The sequence below is a fragment of the Aquila chrysaetos genome, chromosome 9 (genome assembly GCF_900496995.4).
Source record: "Aquila chrysaetos chrysaetos chromosome 9, bAquChr1.4, whole genome shotgun sequence".
NCBI classification, from domain to species: domain Eukaryota; kingdom Metazoa; phylum Chordata; class Aves; order Accipitriformes; family Accipitridae; genus Aquila; species Aquila chrysaetos.
Window position 1 is genome coordinate 39,669,760 of NC_044012.1, and position 24,476 is coordinate 39,694,235.

At 40.1% G+C, this 24,476-nt stretch overlaps 1 protein-coding gene across 1 annotated transcript; it reads right to left on the reverse strand.

The window, feature by feature from the left end:
- Positions 1 to 606: 606 nt before the first annotated feature.
- CRKL (CRK like proto-oncogene, adaptor protein) lies at positions 607 to 19,478 on the reverse strand. Its single transcript, XM_030025604.2, has 3 exons — positions 18,607 to 19,478; positions 14,672 to 15,134; positions 607 to 5,436 (listed from the first exon to the last, which is right to left on the reverse strand). Exons 1-3 carry the CDS (start codon positions 18,918 to 18,920, stop codon positions 5,302 to 5,304), a joined length of 912 nt encoding a protein of 303 aa, XP_029881464.1. The 5' UTR covers positions 18,921 to 19,478; the 3' UTR covers positions 607 to 5,301.
- Positions 19,479 to 24,476: the final 4,998 nt, after the last annotated feature.

Here is a 24,476-nt window from a genome sequence, read left to right on the forward strand (position 1 = left end):
GTGGTGCAGATTTATACTTGGTGACACCTGATGTGTTTTGAGACACAAATAAAGTTGTTCTGTACAGAACACGAGTATTTTAAACTTCCCCAAGCCCCCAGCTATGAAATCACTTCATCTCCCACTGCCTAGTAACAGTGTGTGTAGATGCTGCTTAGTGTCAGAGAAGCCTGGATATTACCAGAACAAAATGCAGTTGCTGCTCGTGGCCCGCCCTTGCATTAGGGAGCGCAGCACCTACGTTCACTTGCATTGTACGCATCTCACCACAGACAGGAATAGTGCTGCTGCTGTGGCACCCACGGTTGTAATTCAGGTTGTAGGAAGCAGACGGCTGGTATAGCAGAGGATACTTGGTTTTGCTATATAAATAGTAAAGCAAGAGCTACTGAAGATGTCACAAGAAGCAGCTGCAGCAATGGGCTAGCACTTCCAGCTTTTGCAAGAAAGCTAAAGGCATACAAAGTAGTTTGACACGGGATTATCAGTCAAGCCTACTGCATGCACCTTACCTGTTCTTGCTTGCATATCTGAAATACCGCTGTTTTTCTCTGTAAATGTTAACTTGCCAAATGTGAATATTGGATGATAAGACACTATGCAGAGTTGGCTATGAATGTTTATTAACATCGCATGGAAATCTGTACTCCAGAGAAGACAAACACTAGGCGCTGAACATACCTACAGAGCATCCAGGGAAACAATGCAAGCTTTTTAGACTTCTCCTTTGCAGCAGCTGAGTGTCTGACATTCTTCTTAAGTAAGTTTTTCCCCCACATAAGATCATCTCGAGTTTCAACACATTGTTAATGATTTAACTGAATAATCCAAACATTAAAAAAACCTTAAGTTCTAGTTAGTGCTATTGTTGATCTGGATTGACTGTAAAAAGACGACCTTCTGGTTTTGACTTGCAAAAGCAGGTATTTGTGACATATTATGCTGACACCTTCCCAGAGCGGCTAGAATGCCAGCTATTCCACTCTCCAGTACCTGCCCAGGTTACGCCTTATTCACTCGAACAATCAGAAGCTAAATTCAAACCGTATGCATAAACCAGTCATTCTTACAAGCACAGTCAAGGGTATCACAGTAAACGGTGGTCATGGTTTCTACAGAGACCTTTAAACGCCTCAGCAAAAGAGCAGCGTTAAGTACAGTGACAGGAAGCGCACTGAAGTGTCGGCTGCGAGGGCGGAGGAGACAGTGATAATCTGTATAACCAGAGATGCATCTTTTTCAGGTGAACCTCCAGAGCACAGCAGTATAGTCTGAGAAGAGGCACGAGGATGGAATAGGAGAGTATCATTCAGCCTGGCAACAGCGTTTTCTCCTGCTTCGTTCTTCCTTTGATGCCGGAAAACTTCCACTGGCACTCATTCACCCACAGAACAGGGCATCATAATGACAGAGTAAGGACTTGAATACTCTGCTTATATTGTCAAGGTTTTAAGACTAAAGACAACAAATAATACTGCAAGTTGAGGCAAGTTTTATTTAGACTGTACAAACAGGGCACTGGGAAAAAAAAAAACAGTGGCTTGATGTTGGGACCAGTTCTATGAAATAAGTGGAGTAAGAAATTAAAAAGGCACTAATCTTAAGAAAAGACACTCCATATATTCTAAGAATATAATTCATTTAATACTGTTAATCTTATAGCACAAAAAATAAAACAAGCTATGATCCCCAAAATAAACTTTAAAAGCTTACACTTAATATTATTGCCTGAAGATCATGGTCTTTAAATTACATATTGTGTTTTAAAGTTTACACAGTGAAGACTGTCTCAAATACAAGGCCACCTTTCCCACTGCAATAATTGTATCCTTGTCTCAAAACACACTTTTCATTTAACACAAGTAAACAGAAAATGACAACTATACAAGAATGCTTTCACTGGTCCCAAAAGGCAGTCTTTTAGGCAGGTCTCACTTTCAAATGCAGGTATTGAGGAAAATGCTTGAAAACTTGACTAGAAAACAAAGGCAGCCCACTCATTCCCAGGATGTTAATACAATATAAAAAATTACTTTACAGGCACGTGAAATGGCACAAAGAATGCTGTTTTTCCCTTTACAAAAATAATGCTCAGGCTCTTCAGAGCCCCAACCCAAACAGGATATTCCCTTTTGTTTATTCTTTCCCAATTTGTAAACAATCATGAATTAAATTAGCGCTTATCCAGTGATGGACACTGATTAAAACAGTTTTCATTTAAACTTTCAGACCGGTCAGAGGCTTCGATGTCTATATACACATGTACACAACAGGAGGAAGTCAAACAGTAAGCCTTTTGTGATAGTTAACTATTGTGGCACCAGGTAATTAAACCAGCTCCTAGTTCAAAAGCAAGAACAACTTTAATGGTGCATAGACTGAAGCCATCACTTGTAGGCTCTCATGCTTCATATTAAGTATACCCTACACGCCCAAGGAACATTTACGCTGATAGTTTATCACTCAAATTTAAAAGGCTTCATAAAGCAACAGACAGCACACATGTAAGCAAGCAACAAGCGATTGAGAATCCAGAGTCCTTCAAAGAGAAACACAAACTGATCAAATGCAGTCTTTATATGAAAATACTCGTCTTATAGTAAAATAGCAAAGACACGTTTTGAAGCAAGGTTACAATCAGCTTAGGCTGGTCAGTATGCTACATTTAAACCACATTTAACATACCTGAACCACACCACTGCTACTCAGAGAAACACTGTTCATCCATGGCCTAAAACCAGGTTCACAGAAATTTAAGAATTCTTGTCTTTGCATCAGATGCCACTACACACAAATTTTGCATAGTTTTGAAGGTAAAACATTTTGCTTTTTTGCAGTATCAGAACATAATTAAACCTAAAACAATGCTTGTGTTCAAAGTGTATTCCTTATTCAACGAGGGGATGAGTCAGGACATTTATTTCGGTGAAAAAAATCCAGGTTAAAAGCTGTGGTCGAGATCTCAAATCTCACAATATTTATTTACCATGCAAAGGAAGAATTCTACAATCAGTCTTCTGAAGAGCTGCCTGTAACTAGGTCAGGTCTGAAATAAGATTTCTCTGCAGCAGACTGAGTTTAGTGCAGTTTCTGTATTGAAAAGATGACTTTCAGTAGTACAATCTATGTAGTAAACTTACAGATATAGTTGGGGCACAGAAAAAGCATGACCTTCTTTAGTTAAGAGAGCTGCATAGCTTTTCTTTGCAAGACAAAATGTCAATGCCTATTGTCAAGAATTACTCTTACAGCACCAAACATTTCAGTCAATGCTACTCTACTTCACAGTTAATTTGGTAGTAAAATGCTCTACAAGAACTTCTAGACTGTCAGCCACTTGATCAATACTACAGAAAATAGCTAATAGATGAACGGAGAGACTTCTTTAAAAAAAAAAACCCGGCATTTTGAATGTCTTGTTGCAAATGCCATTTTTGCATTTCTTCAGTGCCTTCCAGTTAAGGATCTCATGGCACTTTCACATGAGCTAAGGACAACGTGCTTTTATTAGGATCAAGCAACACAAATCAACAAGAAAACATGCTGGAACTTAAGACAACAACTTTTATATAATTTGACATTTATAAGAACTGGTGAGATTTTGCAGGTGGTTTTCATTTTGCTACAATTGACAGCCTTCAAAAGTTGAAAAATGGGGGCTGCTGTTCTGTCAGCTTCCACAACAGACATTTTTCTTTAACCAGGCTGTCTGAAAAGGGAGGTTTTGTAGTTGGTAGTCTTTGCAGACATATATTGTGATAATTCAGTATTCCATTATTCTTAAAAGAGCATTCCAGTTCACCTACAAAACGCATTTAAAGGCGGTGGCACAGGATCACTGTACCTAAGCTTTCATATCCTGTACACAGGCTAAGGACTTAACCTGCATGGCATGAATTGTACTTCTTTAGCCGCAGCTATGTAGTTCCCTACTGTAAGTACAATTACAGCAGTATAGCTTATGTACAGAAAAAGGGAAAGCAGCTATACTGATAATAGACACCATTGTGGCCTCCTCCAGCCTGAGCATTAATTTATCACATGGGGGAACCCAAGCAGCTGACTCCAATTAACCATTTTCTAGAGGATGCTGGGAAGGGGAGGGATCTGGGGCATACATAAACCAGAGCCAACTCATTTGGAAGGTTAAAAAAAGATGGCAGCATGCAGGGGACTTGGGATGCAAGCAAGGAAAAAGAGGAAAAAAGAAGATGAAAGCAGCTCTGGAAAAGAAGCACAGCAACATGGAGACACCCTAGAAAAAAAGGTACTGTGTTCAAAAAGGAGCTGTCAACAAGCTGGGGCTGGCATAGCTAGGAAACTCTGGAGAGATAAGGGAGCCTGCAGAGAAATGGGTATAAAAAGTGTATGTTTAAATAAGAGGATTTTATCAGTATTTACCAAGTTCTTCTCTCCCACTTCTTTTCTCCCTCTCCACACCATGGCAACCTGATCAATCTGTCTACAAAGTAACAGCTTAGTGACAAGCACTTCTATACTAGTAAAGCTACACTTCCAACACTGCAGAAGAGCTGTATGTAGACCAGGCCAAAGTGTTTCCCTTTAAAGCTCACTTTTCTACAGTTAGTGCTTGCAAAAATCAACAAAAATGCATTAAGTATGTCAAACAGGTTACAAGTATCAACCCCTCCTAAGTTTCCTTATAAATAAATGCCTCAGCTTCAATGCAGCTCAATCAATGGTTATTTGCATTTAACACACACTGTTTCAGGAAGGTCAACAACAAGCTTAAGAGTTAACAGAAAAGAGCAGCTTCTAATACAACTGCTTAGAATACATAAGCTTCAATTATTGTTCTTTAAAGAGACCATCATTTTAAATGTACTACCTTCGGACAGGTTCTCTTAAAACTAAGTCGTCTTCAGTCCTAAAATTGCATTTTTGTTGTTGCTTTTTGTTGGACAGTAATGCACAAGTTGCATGTTTGATCTAAGATTAGGGCTCTTCCTACTGAGCAAGCCAGAAAAAAGTCCATGGAAGTCTCAACAAGAAAGATTTTCTTCCCATACTTCTCTGCTATATACTGGTGCAGTCTTCTCCAGCTTAAGGCCCAACAGTTTTAAAAGTGAAACTAAATTCTGGATGATGCAACTATGGTATGAAGGTCAGGCAGTGACTTCAGTTGTATGTATTCCAAATGTACATTAAAAGAATCGTCAAACTGCAGCAAGCTGGAAAATGCGCAATGCTAGCAATGTGCCATTAAGTCATCATCCCACCTCAAACAATGCTAATGATAGCCAGGAAAATGAAGCAGCAGTGTAAATCAGGCAGAGGGAATCATTCATTCTCATCTGGGTTTTGAGGGTCAAATATTTTGACATGTGTGAATGGGAAGAGCCCTTTTCGACCATTGACTTCTCCTTCCCACTGACCGTTTATATTCATCCTTGTAACCTTCACAATATCTCCAACCTGCATAATTAAAAAAAACCAAAACAACAAAACAAAAACAAACAAAAAAAAAAACCACAAAAGAAAAAAGTTATCACACATGGGAATCTCACCTCTGATACAAATACAAATCAAATGAAGAGGAACAACAAATACAAGCCCATCATAGGGAAAAAAACCCCACACTCTTCTTGGCATAAGGTTCAACTGAAAAGAAAAATTACTTTTCCTTAACTAAAATACCAACATTTTGCTGCTAAACACGATAATGTTGTCAGCACTCTTTTTCAGACTCTTAACTAAATGTATATTTACATATTCAGACAAATTGCTGAACTACACCTTTTCCTATAGGAAAGCTTACAACTTCATGCAACAATATTATTTAGCTCAGATATAAATTAACATCACTAAAGCTACCATCAGTAATGAGATGCAACATCCATTCAAAAAAAGCACAGTACTCATACTGGTTTTAGCATCAGCAGGCTTATTTTCAAAGGAAATTTAGTTTTTTCAAAGAGAGATTCCTATGGCAAAGAAACCATTACTTTAAGTTCTAGTTCTGATTATCACAGTCTAAGAAGCTTCTGTAATTTCTAAAATAATGGTACACTTCTGAAGCAGGCAAATGCAATTTTTTTTTTTTTAATTTAAGCATGAGATGTACAAATTCTAGCTTTATTTGTTGTTTTCACCTCTACTTCCTGGCAAGAATTTGAAACAGGAATGATGACATGTCAGGCCTTTCCTACCATAACTGTTCCTCTTCCTATTTGGTGCTGAAAGATGAGAAGAGCTAAACTGTGATCAAGCAAGAAACAGCCCAAATGGTGGTAAGTTATACTTTTATCATTGTTCAGTGCCTGTATTTGATTTGGATTAGGATAATTTACAAAGCAAAATATCCAATGTGACAATAGTCATTTCTCCCTTAAATGTTTCAGAATAGCTGCACATGTGGTTTGTTGCAGCAGCTCTCTAACTTTACACCTCCCTTCCTGTTTACTTCATTTACTCTATGTGGTGACTATAGTAAATATTAGAAAAGTGACATTAGCAGCTGATAACTAACATCACAAAAAGTAGAACCAGCCTATGACCAATGGCAAAGAGTTCCTAAGTTTCTTCCCTAAACTAGGTCCAAGCTCTGTGTAGCTGAGTCTCAGCTTACCAAGCTACTTCTGTGAAATCCAAAGGTAACTAGCTTTGATCTTATTTAAGGAAAAACTAGATTTTAGTCCTGATGCAGTATGTATAACAATTTGTCTACATTATTTAAATAGTATTAAAATTTAGAACTGATGCAGATAGTTTAAGGACCTTGGCCAAGGGCCTTAGATCAAAACTTTTCAGGTAAGACCTGTATATTTTCTGTTAAAGAAAGAAACCCTGAGTTTACAAAATAGTGTGCAGGTCACTAGATGATCTGAAGCCTGTTTAAACCAGTTACCATTACTCCAATAGATATTTTTTGAAGATCACCCAGAAGCAAGAACCCTTAAGTGAAGTTTAAGATACTATAATAAACTCCTTGGCAGTCACTCAGTGTTACATCTCTTAAAATAAAATTTCTCAAACTTTGAAACTCTTTTTAGAGATTTAAGCTTTATGTTGCATATTAGAATGAAATCAGGCATTTAAGCAGAATGTATTGCTCCTCCCCAGCCCCCCAACTTTTTCTCCACTACTTGTAGGGTTGCCCATGTCCCGGCTGCCCCCCCACCCCCAAATTTGAGACTGTCACACTTGGAACAATTGTAATCTTGTGGTTTTAAGAGAGGAGAAAACTCTCTGGACTCCCGTAAGTTCTTGGGATATAACCAAGACCGTGTTACTTTCTTAAACGGACATCTTTACTTCTGCTGTTCCTGAACTCAAACGTGAAGCCAGCATATACTATTAAGAGTTATACAATGCCCATGATAGTTAGCACATACATGTAGCATTAATTTAATTGGTATTCATCCCTTCACGGACTACTGCAGCATGCTTTAATTGTGTATTTGCTAAAAAGCCCAATTTGTCAGATTTTCACTGAATAGAAAGGCTAGAGAAAGCTTTAAATAGTAACAAGATGACCTAAACAGGAACCTAACACATGTCTCTTTAGGAAAAGGCTCATAACGTCTATAAATAATCACTGTTACATTGCTAAATTTAAATAACCCTTGAAAACAAGTCCAAGTTTTAGACCCAAATTCAACAAGATGCAGCCAACGTCACAATTAAAACCTAATAAGAAACTGCATTTGCACCACACCGTAAAACCAATCACTCAAACACTTTAATCTTATTTATGGAAGACAAAAACCCATTTGTAGTACAATGGATCAAAAACATGGACTTGCATTTCCTGAGAGTCTGACAATTTAATTCTGCTCACGTGCCACAGAGATCAATCCATTTTGAAACTCTAGAAAGATATCCTTCAATCTGACTCTGATTTCTACAACATGAATAGGTTTGGAAGTCTTGCTTCAGCTGAATGAAAAAAAAGTATTTACAATATAAGTCTATTGCATTGCAACAAACTGCCATGTAGATTAACAATGTAAAATGTTCTTTAGAGTGCTGGGTGGGCAAAGTTGCCACAAATCTGAATCTGCCATTAAAGAGTGCTGGCTGACAAAAGCTACTCAAAAAATACTATCATATGCCAAGAACCACTGGAATAGTAAATTGATTTGCAATAACTTTATATTATTTTTTGAGAGCTTTTTTTTTAATGAAAGCTTCTGAATATCCTCTTGCTATATTATAAAAAAAAAAAAAAAAAAAAAAAAAAAGCCGTTCTGAGAAGATTAAATGAAACAGCATGTTGAAGCAAGATTTTTGGAGAAGGAACCTTGATGTCATGATAGAATAATTCATGGATCTTATGTTAAAGACCTCCGTTTTGACAATGTCTAGAAGAATCTGGTCACATAGTCCCTCTATTTGGTAAATGCTTTTTAAACCATCTGTAACAATAATGTAATTATTATATATCTGTAATCTCAGCTGAGGTGTGATCTCCCACTAAAATTATTTAACACACTATTTTTTCAGAGAACATTTTAAGCCAGTCAGAAGGATTGTCTTATGATTAGGCACAGGACAGTCAGGAGACCTGGTTCTATTCTCATCTCTGCCACAAACTTCCTGTATGACTCTGGACAGCTCATGGCCCTTATCTATAAATTAGGATGCTTCCTTAGTCTCAGCATCTCTCAGATAAGTTAATTCACTTGTAAAGCATGCCAGCATGGCTGGATGGAAGTATCAACTGCTGAAATGAGTAATACTTCTGAAATGCAGCCATTTGGTTCCACCCAAATGATAAAAATCAAAATGTATTTTAGATAGCATCCTTTCATTATGTCCCTGTTACAGCATGAATTCAAAGCCCTGGGGAAACACAAGCTGTGGAACATGCCAGTCAGAAAGGTTACTTCATTCTCTCTAGACTCTTCCATACCTGTCTTCCATTTGAAGCTGATTCATGTACTGCAAAAGGTTTCCTGCATGCCATTTTAGTCACACAGTCAACCAATTCACCATATTTTACAGATATTCCAACAATTGTATGTTAATAGTTCTATGGCTGATAGAGTTCTGTAATATAAGTTTAAGGAGATAAAAATGCATTAGAACACTAAATCATCATTTTAGCCCACTGGGTCAATAGCTATAGAAAACATTGCTCTTGAATTTACAGGGTGTTGAATCTCAGTCATTATCCTAATTAGTGTCACAACTCACCTTCTTTGCTAACACTAGCATTAGTACCAAAACCAAAACAATTGTTCAGACCAGCTGCCTGTTCTGAAGAAGAATAAACAAGGCTCAACACCAAGAATTTACTTGATATCCCACTGTCCCCAAAAGGTAAAAATCTGAGCTACACAAAAGAGGCAGAGTTTAGCCATACTGCAAACAGGGCAAAGTGACACTGAAGTAGCTGGTGCTTTACATATTGGAAGATTCAAGAAACCAAAAGGGTGAAAGCACAGCTTAATTATCCTTCACTTCTGATGTTGTGTGCCAGAATAATAGTAGTTGATGCCCAAACCAGAGAATCGGGTAGTTCAGAGGAAAGATCTTCAACCATTCTTGAGGCATGAAAGCAGGTCAAAGGGCAGCATAGAAATGTTGAGTCCTAGATGCAATTAATCTAGCCTCATTCAGGAACAGAGTAAAGCAATAGAAGTTTGCATTTCAAGTATAGCTAGGACAATTGCCACAGTTGGGGTTGCAGCAGCACAGAGAAAGTGCTGCTTTTCATTAAATGATGGTACCCTGTCTCTATCTGATTAAGCCAGCTGTCATGATTGTACAGAACTTGGACAGCTCAAAACTCCCATAGACCATCATTCTCAAGCCATGCTGAATCTCAGTGTAGCACGGGATCTTGTCTAGGTTATCCATGTCACTTTCAGTTTCATCTGAAAACAAACTCTGCAAACAGTTCTGAAGGTGAAGGTATATTAAATTGTGAGGCACTCAGCACTAGCATGGTAGGAACCATCAATAACTTTGACCAGAAAAGGAAGTTACAAAGATTAAGACTGCACACAAAATCTCCAAAGTAACTGTTCAGTTGTATTTTCAAAGGTAGCATACCGAAAAGTTGGTGCATGTCAGCACAGGAATCCTGCTGCCAGTATCACTTTCAGTTCAATAGTTATCAGAACTAAAGCTCCCCAGTCAACACTTTATACTACATGAGTATAGGCTCAATATTTTGCTTAAAATCTAGACCTCGTGGGTTAGATGCGTTATAATGCTTAACACAGCAATACTAAGTTTCCTTGGCTTAAGAAAAGCACAATGCTTGTTGTCTAGTGAAAGAAGTAGCCTAATTTCCTAATTAAGAAAGTTCTACTACTAGCACATTTTGGCCTACTTGTCTCAACTTCCCTTTGAAGAGGAAAAAAGTTAACTGTAACCTAATTGTAACAAGCTCAAGAGAAATACTGTAAGTCAGTTATATAATTATGGTGAATGGATATTTATTTCACCAAAACATTTCAGCGACAGGTTAATGCTTGCTATATCATGAACAGATAAACTGCTTAATACTATAATGCTGGCACAGCTCTAGAAAAAGCCATAATTAGTATATAAATTAGTACAAAAACTTTGCTATAAAAATATAGTGAAGCTCTTGTTTAAAAAAACCCCTTCAGATTCCATAACACTGTCATGTTAAGTCTGGAGATGAACTCTAGGACTACTACTGCCTTCAGATTGGTCTATGACACTTATTACAGTGTTTGCAATATATTTAAGAACTATTTTTTAAACACATGGCAGACATAAGTCTAGTGGCTGCTGCTGGTCTCCCATTTTCTGGTTCCTTATGCCATTTCATTCCATTTTACAAGTAAATTTGGAATTTGTTGTTCAGGTCATGAAGCACCCCTCAAACAATTCACTCATTTTTAAGGGAATTATCCACCATTAGTTCATCTGCTGACTATGCTGTACATAAAGAACTTTGTTGTGTAGAAGTTAGTGATCGATCAACTACTTTGGATAGAAGCAAGAAGTACCCAACTACCAAGAGAGAAACTCTCTTTGAGATAAAACGTACCAGGTCTTAGCCTACTGGGCATTGCACACACGTCACGTGCTAGTTAGAGCATGCCAGTTTAAAACAAGGCTTCATTAGCGTATTATTGTTAACAGGCTGGCTGTAGAACTACAGGTTATTAAATGCCGAGAAACTTTCAGGTAGGCTTTGCTGCTCTGTATCATAGTAACAGTGCCAAAGAATCTCTGCTCTTACAGAATTCATCACCTTCTTAAAGTGCTGTCCTGTATAACCTTTGGACACAGGACTGCCCTCCTAGTTTGCCCAAAGAAAAGCAGGATTGAAGAACAGCAGTACATAACCCAGTAATGTAGAGTTCTAGTCCCAATAAGTACAGGACACTGTATCCCTGTCCTTCATATTCCTTCCTCTACAGCACCAGAAAGGAAGGAAATTGCTTCTTGGCTAAAAGGACACAAGTAAAGAAACGGATCTGGGTCATTTGTTGTTTTGTTTGTGGGTTTGGGGTTTTTTTTGGTGGTTTAGTTGGTTTGGTTTTGTTTTGTTTTGTTTTTTTTTTTTTTTTAAATACAGTATCCATGAAAATACTACACACATTAGTCGTAAAGTTAGTTAGTTGTAGTGAGAAACTGCAGACTTCAATCATTTCATTAAAAATGTTAAATCTGAACTGCCAAGGTAAATAACTCAACTGACAACAGTACACTTAAATCTTAGAAATACATATAATTTATTGTAGGATTTACTAATTGTTCACTGGTGCAGGGAGATGCCCAAAGTTCTATGTATACCAACTGTATGCTTTGAGACAGTAGCTATACTTAAAACTTTTATTTTAGCCTGTAAACAGATTACTATTTAATTTTTTATTTTTCAGAATAAAAGTAGAGCATATAATGCAGTAGGACCAAGCCAACATTTAGACGTTACTCACTTCAGTAATACCAATATGAATGCTAAATAATTTTAGCCCAGCAAAGTCCAAATTATGATAAATGCCATATTAACTAGTACCCTCACAGGAACAACACTATAGTTGCCCTTAAGCTGTCATATTTTAAATACTATTTAAAAGTTGAACACTCCATCATCATCCAACCAAACAGATCTCTTTTCAGATTTTCAGTGGAATATTCACTTGTTTTACAAGTTACATTTTCATGTGAGAAATTTAAAAAAAATATTTATACCTTCCTTACAAAACAAACTTCTCTGTAACAGGCTATGAATCTTTACCTTTTCTTAAAGAAAACTTCTGACAGCTTATGTAAACAATAGTGTGCAACAGAAAAAACTGGACTTGCCAGCAGAGAGCTTGTCCCATTTTCAAGCTGAACCCAGGAGAATGACATCCCTCCACTTAAAAGGAAGTCGAGCAGATTACTACGCAATAGCTTTATTTACTCCAGATGGTATTCTCTTCCTTTTAAGTACTGTCTGTGTGCTGACCACACAAAGCTAGAGCCAGCAAACAGATATTTTGCTCTCATATTGTTTTATCAGTTTAAATGAGATTACACAATCAGGCACTGTATAATTATACTAACGAGGTGTTCTACCTGTACAAGCTGAACTGCGATTTAGAGTACACCTACACTAAGGTGGAGTACTGTCAAATACTATTATTCTGGAAGAACACCCTTAACTTTCTTCCCCAAAACATTCCCATAACCTGTTCTTTCTCTACCACTAGCTAGTTTCAGTGCTCTTACAAAACAGAAGCTTCAAATGGTCCAAATTATTTAGTGACATGTAGAGCCCTGACAAGGTTGGGATTAAATACGTCATCAGGGCCCAGCAGGTGTTAGGCAATCTAAAGGAAGATCACGAAAAGAAGTTGGATTTTTTTCTTTAAGAGTAGTAATGTGACAAAAAAATACTGCTATAATGAGGTTGCTAAAGTTCCCTATGTGTGGATAGATATGGAGAAGCTCTAATCACTGATTTTAATGAAGATGTAGATCAGTTCCCAGAATTCTGCTTCTGAAGCCTCTTGAGAAGCCACAGTGTGGCTAAGGTACACTTGCAAAGAAAACAGACTACATAGGAAGACAAAATGTGCCAGTGGTGGGAGACACAAAGACATGAGGCAATAAGTGATTAAAATTCAGTGGAAGAGAAGAATCTCTCACGCAAAACTTCAGCAATTTGAAGGTTCAAAATTCAAACCTACATGTTGGTCAGAGAATTAATCCTACTGGTATACTAGAGGAGTAGCTAAAATGACAGGATTAACTAGATCACTAAAGACCAAGTCAGAAGAATCTGTTTGTCAGGGCCACCCTTCCAAGTGGTTCTGCTACCCTGCAGCAAAGCAAGTTCCCTGAAGTAATTCCATGACACACTGATAAGGTAACAAAAATCAACCGCTTGCCTTGCTTTGTTTTCAGAAGCATGAGTAGTTTTGGCAGGAATCTTCTGTACAGTGCAGTTGGCAGTGAATTTACACTTTGCTCTATGATAATTTTCACACACTGCTCACAAATAACAAGCTGCTAGATTTCATAAGACTCAAGGAAAATCCAGTGATACATATTTAACTTTTAACCCCATAAGAGTAATCACCTGTAGAGGTTTTACACATACAGGAGGCAAAACACTTAGGGCAACTATTATGAATAACTGGATGTCACCTCTCAAATTTTAGTCAAAAGTAACAGCTATAGGCAACAGCTTTAACTTGCAAAGTAACTGAGCAAAAGCAACAGGAAAAGTTCAAAAGTATTTTTAAAACCACTATTCTTCTACTAGCTAAAATGCTGTTGCTTCCTTTGCTTGCTTCCTTGCATTTGCTCCTTGAAGTATTGTAGCACACTCAAATTTAATCTTTGAGACTGGCACTTTTTCCAGGTGAGACATTTTTGAACTACGGGTTAACTAGCCTTCAGTATAATCTAAACGTAAAAGTAACAGTCTCAGCGTACTGGATGTATCTTCAAAAACTTCTTCCAATCCATCATTTACACCAGTTAAACTAGAATTGTAACATGAATTCTTTAGCACTTAAAGAATAAAGCTCTAAAGTCTTAAAGACATCCCTAATAAAAATAAAATAAAAAATGCTTTGGCAAGCACAGGAACTTACTAAAGGTTCAACACAAATTTAGAGGCTACACTACAGCCTTTCATCTAACCCCTTCACCCCCAATTTACGCCCTAAGGTTTCTCAAATTCCACTTTTGAAAACCAAAGTAAAAGGGACTAGAGCACTTCTGATATATTTCTGCCCAGATTTCAGCTCTCTGCACCAAATACTCGAGTGCATCTCGTACTACAGTTGAGGATCAGAAAACTATGTTTATCAGCAATCTTCACCTTTCTCTGAAGGATGCTACTGCCAGTTCTCAACCTGGAATGCTGCAATGATTAATGAAACATCTCTTTCCTTCCCCAAGTTTAGGTAGAGAAGCAAAGTCATCCTCTCACTAGCACATTCCACTACCCTTGTAACATATTTGCACTGTTGTTGAACAGGCAAGAAGAGAGCATAGATACAGGCCCTGAAGTAACCTGGTCACTTTTCTCAAAGGAAGTGGTATAGATGAAGCAATTTTTGTAGATCTTTCTTCAGAATGTAACCTAACTTCTTCTCGGTCCCTTGACATAGATAAGCAGACTCCATATGAAGTCATCCACACCAACTTTCCCACTAACAACTTTTAGTTTCTTATTTTACAGAACAGTTGAAAATGGTAAGACTTGAGAGGAAAAACTTACCTCTAATGCCAGCGCAGTCTTGTCGTAAGCACAGGGTACCCTCTTTTGGATAGCTTTGGCATAGACTGGTCCATTCTGTGTTGATGGCAGAGGATTGATCACTGCTCCAGGCGTACTGGATACTGAGGGAAGGGGACTTGCGGTTTGAGGCTGAGCATAAGCATGGGCAGGTTCTGGAATACCGTAACTGTTGGAATTCCTGTTTCCATGCTTCCCATGAGAAGATCTGACTAGCTTTTCTACATAAGGAACAGGAATCATCCCAATCCGACCATCCTTGTTTCTGGCACTCCACCACTGTTCTTCTGGCTTCTCTACAATTACCAGTATCTCACCCTTTTTAAATGGAAGATCCTCAGCATCATTGCCAGGAAAGTCATAGAGAGTCCGAACATACTCCACGTTTTCTTCTGCAGTGGACAGAGCAGGGGCAGATCCAGATCCCATTGGTGGACTTGGATACCTAAGTTTAAAAAAGATTTGGTATAAGCGATAGTTATTGTTTTGCATTTCCAGTAACAAAGCTAAGTACCAGTTTTACAGTACGAACACCAACTAGAGAAGAATTATTTATTCAGCTTTGTAACAAAAGTATTGGCTTGGTAGCACTGTGAGGCATTTCATGAGTAACTCGTGCTTTCAAGTAATTACTTATATAGCCAAATTAGCTTCCCCAGAAACCCAGTAAAAATCTAACATGGCTGCAGAAAATTGGGAGAAATAATGCAAAATCTTCATCCACCTGCTTTGGACTGTTGTGAGGATCTTAGGGTAGAATAAAATTAATTCTATAGCTTAAGTTATGAGAGTCATGATACATTAAAAAAAATCCTCTTCAGTTCATCACATCTACATTTTTAACTTCAGCATCCACTTCTGAAGAATTCAGTAACTCTAAATGCTAGACTTGAGGGAGCATAGCGGAAAAAGGAAACAAAAGTAAGAGGAGGGTATAATAAACACTTAAGCTAGAAGGTCAATCTTGTCTGATTGGTAGTACAGCATCTTTCTAACCAAATCCTACTACTCACACGCAGAACTGTGGGGACTGCCAGTCACATTTATACTGAAAACTCCTTTCTTTAAGAAAAGAGATAGGCAGATCCTGTATTTTTAGGAGACAACACTTTCCCCCTCTTTTCTGCAAAGTAGTACGGAATTAAGCTCCCTAATCTTATTTTTATAACTTCAACTCTCAAAGGGTTGTTATAGCAGAAAAATTATTAGTTTCAAAGTACTTATCTTTACTGCATATTTAAATACCTAATAACCTGAAAGTGACATCTTCATACAAGACAATATGAAATACTTGTGTCCAGTGATGAGAATGGAGCAAGAAGTGAAAAAGCTAAGCATCTAGAAATATTCCTTTGCCTTATTAACGATAATATTACTCTTAATTTATTCACATCATTGTTTATGATGCCATCATCAGTCCAATACAGTCACTTGACTGTGGTAATATATGATTGTTCATCAAATGAGACTATTTTCAGTGCAATCCATTTTCATCATAAATTTTATACATTTTATTCAAGGCAGCTGTCAGAAACCTTAATGTATATACACCAGAGCAGATACTTATTATCTAAGCTACAATAGCAAAAATCCCCGTCATTAGCCTACTTCAATTCTCTTTTGCTACTTGCAAAATAAGATGGATGTCAAATCCCTGATTTTTGCAAGATATGCCAGAAGCCCTAAACATAAAGATACATGCTTCTTTAAGACACCCAGCTGCAGCCAAAGCCAGGGAAGAGAGGGAACCCTTCAGAGAGCAGTCACTCTGCATAAGCAAGAGCTCAGGAACATCTGCAATGATGGTCAGAGCTCACTATTGACACAAAACAAATAGAAAGCTTAAAACAGTCAGTTTTCAACTGTTTTACAAGTTTAAAATGTCATCTCCGAGAGCTAAAAGTGTTGTATGGCTATATACAACAAACTATTTAATCCTACCACAAAAACTACCTCTTCATACTGTACTGTATGAAATGAAAACAATCAACAGCCTTCAAAAGCACAAGCACTGGAGTGCGATGTTCCCCTGAAAATGCCAGAGAAATAAGAATTAGCAATAACAGTTCTGAAGAACATACCTGTCCACCCCTATTCTAAATCTAGTCCATTAACTAAAATAAAAAACTAAATAAAAAACCAGAAATGCTACCTCTCATCCTCCCTCTTGCAGCAGTCTCCTTCAAACAGAATTTCAAACCCTCAACCATGTCACTGATTTTTCTAAGTGTTCAGAACGAAAATCACGCTAAGAAAAACCATCGAGTCAAACCCATTTGTAGCTTTATAAAAAAGCTTGTCAGTTCACAGTAGGCTAGGTCCCATGTGTCTCTGTATGCTGCGAGAACAATATGGAATCAAGACCTTGAAAATAAGGTGGTACTAAAATGTTCATAAAACGTTTCACGCAAGACTCCTAACAAATACCAAGTAAGCAAGTGGAATCAGCTAAGTTTTCAAGTGTTTTAGAAAGCCAAGTCAGTCATCGCCATAAATGATTAAGAACAAGTTTTTTCATCCAGAAAGGCACAACGGTATCCAAGTTAAGGAGAACCGAGATAAGCATAAAGATTGCTTCAGTATAGACTTTTTTCCTCCCAACTGTCCACAAGTTTAAACACGCGCATAACACTGGGCAGCTCCATCTAAGCGTTCCTGCAATGAAAGTGATTTTTTTTTTTCACCTACCCATCTCTCTAGCCACAGCACAATCACTACCGAGAAGACTTCTCAGCAACTTTAAGAGTTCTTGAAGCTAGTGCTTTCTGTCACATCCCTCCCATCACCTGACAGCTTTACGGAAAGACTTTTTTTGACCACTTGAGTTTTTCAGCTTGACAAGCTAATGTCAACCTTTGACAAGTTACTGATTGTCATTAAGAACTGGCCTATGCCAAGGTTAAATTGTGACTATAAACCTCAAAGTTATCCTTGCCCCCTAAGAACTGCAAAACATAGTAAGATTTTAAACCGCAGAATTTAGAAGCAAACCAATTTGAATTTCTTTTCTTAATGTGTCACTACTTTTCTAGCTTTTATTTCACTTCATTTTATCCAGGAAGCCCAAAAGCTTTGAAATATGATACTGGGAAAAGCTTTATTAATTAAAAATAAGGAATATGTTCTAGGGTTCTTGATAAGCAGTTTACTGATGCAAGTTGCAGGTATGTCCCATGTTGGGAACAGGACAAAGAATGAGCTCATAGCCAAGTCACATTTTCCCATCCTCCTAGAATAGCATTTCTCAGTATAGTGCATGGAGTATGCAGATATAGATGAACAGTGCCATAACCAAACTGTGAGAAATAAATGTTTTACATTTTGTTGGGGGTGGAAATGCCACCCTACAAGTTTTGGAAATGCTGCCCTAGAATGTATTAAAGCTGACTTAACAGGGTGAAGCAGTCTAATCACATAAAGGCCTGTTCTATTATAATCAGTGTGGATGCAGGGGCAGAGAGCAACTCAAGCTCAGAGGCTGTACCTCAATCACTGAGGAGAAGACTTGTGAACCAGCTCCTCAACCATCCTAGGAACAGAAGGACAATACAGAAGAAAAGGTTGACACAAAGCACGACCACACCCTCTTGGAAAGCAATTATAGCCAGTGGTACAGATGTACACAATACCTTCACATATGCCTACACACGCTGTAAGGACAGGCCCCGTGCATTATATGGATGATTTCACTGAAAGAGCAACCCATAATGGTCACTGAGACCCAGCGTGCTAAGAAGGACCACTGTTAGAAACAGCTTCAAACGTGGGCCATAAACAAATATTTCCTTAGTATACACAGTGTGGCCCTACATCTAATGCTAAGATCCTGGAGCTACTAGGCTGGACTAAGACAGCCCCCTCTCCTTGCGCCACCTCGAGCAAAGATAGCAGTGGGTGGGGCGGAGGGTGGCACTCACCTGGGCGCAGGCTCGATGAGGGTGGTGGTATCCAGGTAGTGGATCTTGTAGAACTCCAGCAGGGCGGGCAGGTGCTCAAACTCCTGGTCGCCGATCTTAAAGCGGCGGTTGGGCAAGGAATTAATGATGTAGTGGGAAACCCGGGAATTCTCGGACACCGAGAGCACGTAGTCCCCCGGGCAGGTGGACGAGTCTCGCACCAGGAACATGCCATGCCGCTGCCCTTGCAACCGCGTCTGCGCCTCCGCCCGAGACACCGGGCCCACGTACCAGCTGGAGCGGTCCGACGAATCGAAACGAGCGGCGGAGGACATGGCTCCGGGCGGGGAAGGGGAAGGGAGGGGGGGGGGGAAGGAAGGTGAAGAGCCCGAAGGCCCAGGCGAAGGAAAAGACCCGGAGAAGGGAAGGCCTGGGCAAGGAGGCCTGGGAAGCGGAGCGGGCCGGGGGCTAGGAGGAAGCGGCTAGTGCCCAGCCCAGAAGATAGGAAGCCCAGGGAAAGGGGGATAAGGGAGAAGGAAGCTCCGTGCCTCTGGAGGCGAAGGACCGAGCAGCGGCTGGGGTGGGGCTGGCCAGACGCGGCGGTCAGGGCCCCCGAGTCTCCCTCAGCGGCGGGGTGTGCAGGGCATCCTTCCCGCCTCTCTCTCAGGCCTGCGGCGGGCCCGGCTGGGCGGGTGGCGAAGAGCAGCGGCGGCGGCTGACAAGGACAGGCGGCCCGGGAAGGTGGCGAGGGTACAGCCTGCTACGGTGCCTCAGCGCCGGAGCCAGACGGGGAGGTGGGGCGGGGGGAGGCAGAAGCGCCGGGCTCCCGCTTTCTCCTACGGGTTCCCTCCCCTCCCAAAGCCGAGCACCAAAATGGCGGCGGCGCCGGGCGGTCGGAGTTCTCCGGAGACACCGCCCCGCGCAGGCGCCGATGCGGCTCGCGCCGCTGGCGGGGCGGGGAACGACGTGGGGCTGCCGCGCGCCGCGGGGGGAGGGGCGGCCGCCGCCGCCGTTCCCGCCTGAGGGAGCGGGCGGCCGCGCTGAGGGAGGTGGCGGGCTGTGTGTGGGGGGGGGGCGAGCTCCGTGGCTCGGTGCCTCGTCCTCGCCTCTGGAGGGAAGGGAGGGCCCTCTTTCCCCGGTCCCTCCGGGCTAGAGTCATTCTAGCCTTCCCCGGCGCACAGGGGCACCCCCGGTTGGGGGGGGGGGGGAGGTGAGTGAATGAATGTGAACGGCCCGGGGGGTGTGTTGAGTCAGGCGGGCTGTGAGACCCCCGCGCCTTCTGCAGCCCCTCAGAGAGCAGGGCCGGCCTCCCCATGCACGCTGCGGCACGCTTTACCACAGGTCGCCCCCCAAAAAACGCCCAGTCCTTGGGCTGAAGACATCTGAGGGGGGCCCGCCAACATACCTCCTCCATCTTCTCTCCATCCCTCTGTCCGCACATCTTCCTTCCTCGGTGCTGCCCAGGCCCTGGCTTTCCCTGCTTTGCCATGGCACCCCAAGGCACGGTAAGCTTCCCTTCCTTCCAGGGTCCCTCCTGCCCTGCCTTGGGCCTCCCGTCCCTCTCCACACCTCTTCACTCAGTGGGATGCCCCACAGCCAGGCACCCTGACCGCAGGCGGTTGGGACACAGAGATCACCTTCCCTGAGGTTTTGTTGTTTTTATTAGTTGATTATTTTTTTAAGGAACAAAATGGACCACTGTGATAATCTCCTCTGATCTCGAGAGAACTTCCTACGTGCTCTGAGAGACAGTTTCCTGTCTCTTTATAGCCTTGTTCCCAGATAACGGGGTCAAAGCCCTGTCTGTCTCGGGGCCCAGGCGGGAGGGAAGATGGTGTTGCAGCTGCTGAAGAGGAAGGAAACCCCGGAAAGGACTCAGCAGCCCTCACGGGCAGGGGCTGGGCAAGCGTTTGGCACATGGTGCAGCGTGAGCTGTTTGAATTTTAGAGGGAGGTTGGTGCGCGGTGACCTCAGACAAGCAGTGTGGGCTTTTGCGCGGTCTGACTCACATTTGGGAGGGCTGGCAGTGGCAATCGGCATGTCCAGCTGCAATAGGCAAGGGCGTGACAAAATAACCGCGCTAATTCCCCAGACGTGCTAGCAACCTTTGCAAATAGCATGATTTTAGCTCAGTCTCATGACTGTTTAATTTGTGCTTTTGTTTTTTCATTTTGTTTGGGGCTGGCAATGTGAAATGAAGCAGCAGTTGAAAGCAAAAAAACATTTAAAATGCAGAAATACATTTAAGATGACTGACTTGAAGTGCCTAATAGGACTGTTGTGTAGTCTTTTTCCAGCTTTGCTATCTTTCTTTCATGCTCTGCCTTTTCCTAAAGCTCAGTCACAACACGGTCATTTTTCTTCTCTTTGTTCTTCTTCCTACATTGGCAACTAGTGCCAACTGAGGTGTTTGGATTGGAACATACAGGCTGTGTCACTGTAGACATTTAGCACAGTTCAAATCAACACAAATGGAAGACTCATCCAGTGTCATTCTTATGCTTTAGACAAAATCATCCAGGAAAGTCTCATAACATCGCTAACACGAAACGATCTTAAAGTAGACCCTGAATACAAGTACAGGTATCATTTTACCAGCCGCTGAAATACAGCCACCTCCTGGGTGGAAAACAACAGCTGTTTAGTCCTGTACAGCAATACTAGCAAAACAGTAGACCTAGAGATGAATAATACCATCTGAAAATTAACATCTATGCAAAAATATTTCATCTGTTGCTAGGGAAGCTTACTTAGTAGCTATACCTTTGATCCATTCCTACTGGTTTAAGTGCTTGTATCTGCCAATGAGAGTCGGTTTTAAACACATGTAGATAGGCCACATTAGATTACGAAGGTTATTATGTTTTCTTCTGTCATTTGAACAGTTTTGGATCATTTTCTGTTTGGCCATGGCCAAAATATAGATTAAAAGATAGTACCTGGACTTGCAATAACATGCTCAATAATGTTTAAAAATAATTACAAAAGCCACAAGTTAGCAGCAGATTAGTCACACATAGTATATAAAAAGGAAATAAAAATTCCTATTGCTGCATTTTATTGAATTATAATTTTTGTTATCATAAAAATCAAATGTAGTAGGTCAAATACATAGTTATTTTGCCTCCATTTCATACAGATAATACTAAAATCTCCAGAGAGTTGTAACATGTCAGGAATAAATAGTATTTAATTATAAACCAGTTTTTGTACAATACTGCATGGGGCTGGACTGACGCTAGAGAACCAGCACACCCACCTTCCCATCCAGGCAGGATTCTAAGGCACGGAGAGGTTTTCATTTTGGAAGGAACTGCCACAATTAGCTGTTCTGAACTTGTACTCCTGCAGGCTGTGTGCATCCTTCAAGTACTTCCCCCCTCAGTTTCACTACCTGTGGTTGAACTAGGCCGGATCTTCTAGGTAAAAGATCCCACGTTCTACTTACTTACATATGAGAAAAAGGTGACTTGTTCAAGATCATTAATGTTATCTGATAAGACTGTGCTTCAACTTCCTAGACTACAGACCATCATCTCAGGTGTATTACATCCCTACAACTGCATTTGGTTTAAGAAGAATGGATAAATGTATGGTACCACCTTTACCTTTTTATTACATATAAATACATTTATGCTCTTTGTCTTACCTGTTGGCAGCCTCCACCCTCAGAGCATGGCCAAACAGTTGTAGCTCAACTGAGGAGGTGGGGAGCTCTTAAAGTGCATCAGCTGCTGATGAAATAAAAACTCAGTTGGCAGAATATTCCCTTGAGAAGGTCCCGTCCCTCTTGCCCTGTGCCCAGCTGCTCCTTCTTCCTTTCGCCAGAAGCTTCTGACTGCATCAGTTGGGCTGAATGCCAAATAGATTGTACATGTGGCTGGTCTCTAAGTAAGGAGAAGTAAATTTCTGTCAAGGGTATAGAATGAGAATCCTTATTTGTTTCAAATCAAGTACTGGGTATGCTTTCAATGCAAAATTAACGACCCTAATTTAAACCATGAGGAAATGGGAAAGAATATGTTGGATTTGGAGGTAGACAGCTGGAGAAGAAATAACAGTAGTGAAAGCAGTTATGAAACAAAAACTGAAGCAGTCACAATCACTTCTCCAAATGTGGAAGGCTGAAATACTTCAGGATACAAGTCCACTAATTACAACTATAGCAAATATGCCTATACAGCTTTACCTCTGTGCTGGCAGGAAATAGGAAAATAGATCATTAAGAAACCTAGTTGTTATTCTTGTGGACTTCCTAATGTATCAGCAGTTTAAGTGTTGGTATTTTGATCACTCAGTTCTGGAAGAGTTGTTTGGCTATTCTCTTACAGACCAGAAATAACTTAAAGCTTGCTTAGTTCATTGACCATCTGTCCACAATGTCTTGTGCTATACTGTCTCTGAGGACTTGCTGTAAAAAATGAATGCTTTTTACTGTAAGATACAAGACTGACATATTTAGGAGATCAGAGAATTTATAAATAAAAAAATATGGAATCAGCCTAAAATCCCAATGAGCACATCTTTTTCTTGAGATAACACAAAGTTTAAGTGGGCTCTTGAAGGCTAAGTTCCTGAAGCATCATTCCTGATAGGAAAACCAATGAATAATAATTATAGCTCTGTGTATCAATCTGTGATCTCTCCTGCAATTTCTTTATATAGGTAACTGTAGTAAACAAGAAGAACAAAGTGCTTTATATCTGCTGAGTTAGATAAAAATTGCCAATTTTAAAGCAAAGCAATTTTATTATTGTTTAGCCTATGTGTTAGTTTGAAAAGGTACATGCTGGACTAAAACGAGCTACTGCTAAATGATTAGGATGGTTTGAGCTGAGCTGAGCTAAGCTAAGCTCCGTGGTTTTTTACCTAAACAAAATACATGCAAATAAGATAGCGCATACCATAACTTTCAACAGTCACATTACGCGCAGATGAACAGAAATTTGGGGGATGAAAGCAACAGAATTTTTGTTTTTATCAAATGAAAATACGTAATACCTGCCCTTAGGTTTAGGTCATGTAACTTAGGGATATTATACCAGTAACTAAAAAACATAGGAAGAATAATTCAGACTTCTCTATAAGGTAGATGATCTGCTTTAAGGAAAAGTAATTTCCTTGCAACTGCATTCTAAGCCTTATATTGATTTGCTTTGCACAGCATCCAACAGCAAGATTTAATAAATAATGTAATCACAGAATTCCATATACTGATAAATGGAAAAACGGATCACCTGACTATCTAAAAATCAGTATTCAAACACAGGAGTGATAGGGTAGAAGCTGGAAAAAAAACCAACCCATGTGTTTTCTCAGGATGTTTCTTTATCTTAATAATTACTCATGGATGTCTTATAGTCTCCTGTGTCATCTAAGAATTAGCCTATCAGCTTGGTTATTTGTAATAGCAAGTTATACCCTCTAGTGGTTTACATAGGAAAAGGAAAAGAAGCCAGACAAAGATCGATTAGTTTGTTTTTTTTTTTTATCGTGAAAGAGGCTAAATAACATTTTCAGCTGTATAACACAGGGTATCACTGGTCTGTTGAGAAATGCTAGTTAAAATGGAAAAGGCACTGCAAGCATTAGACTTGAGTTAGATGTCTGGGTTTAGTTAGAACAGCTGAGTCTAGAATATGACCTGGACCACTAGTAGAATCACTTGTTTGCAGACCAAACAAATTGCCACTGCAACACTTGCAGTCTGGAAGGAGTGGTTCTACTGATGTCCATGTCAGAGAGATGTGTCCTTACATCTGAGGGCTACATTTGATTCCTACACATTTAAAGTAACTCTGTAGGCAAAATAGGAATACTCATCAGTCTCCAATATTGCAGTGTAATAGAATCTGTATTTCCAGACTCCTTGTGCAGTTCAGAGTTCATTA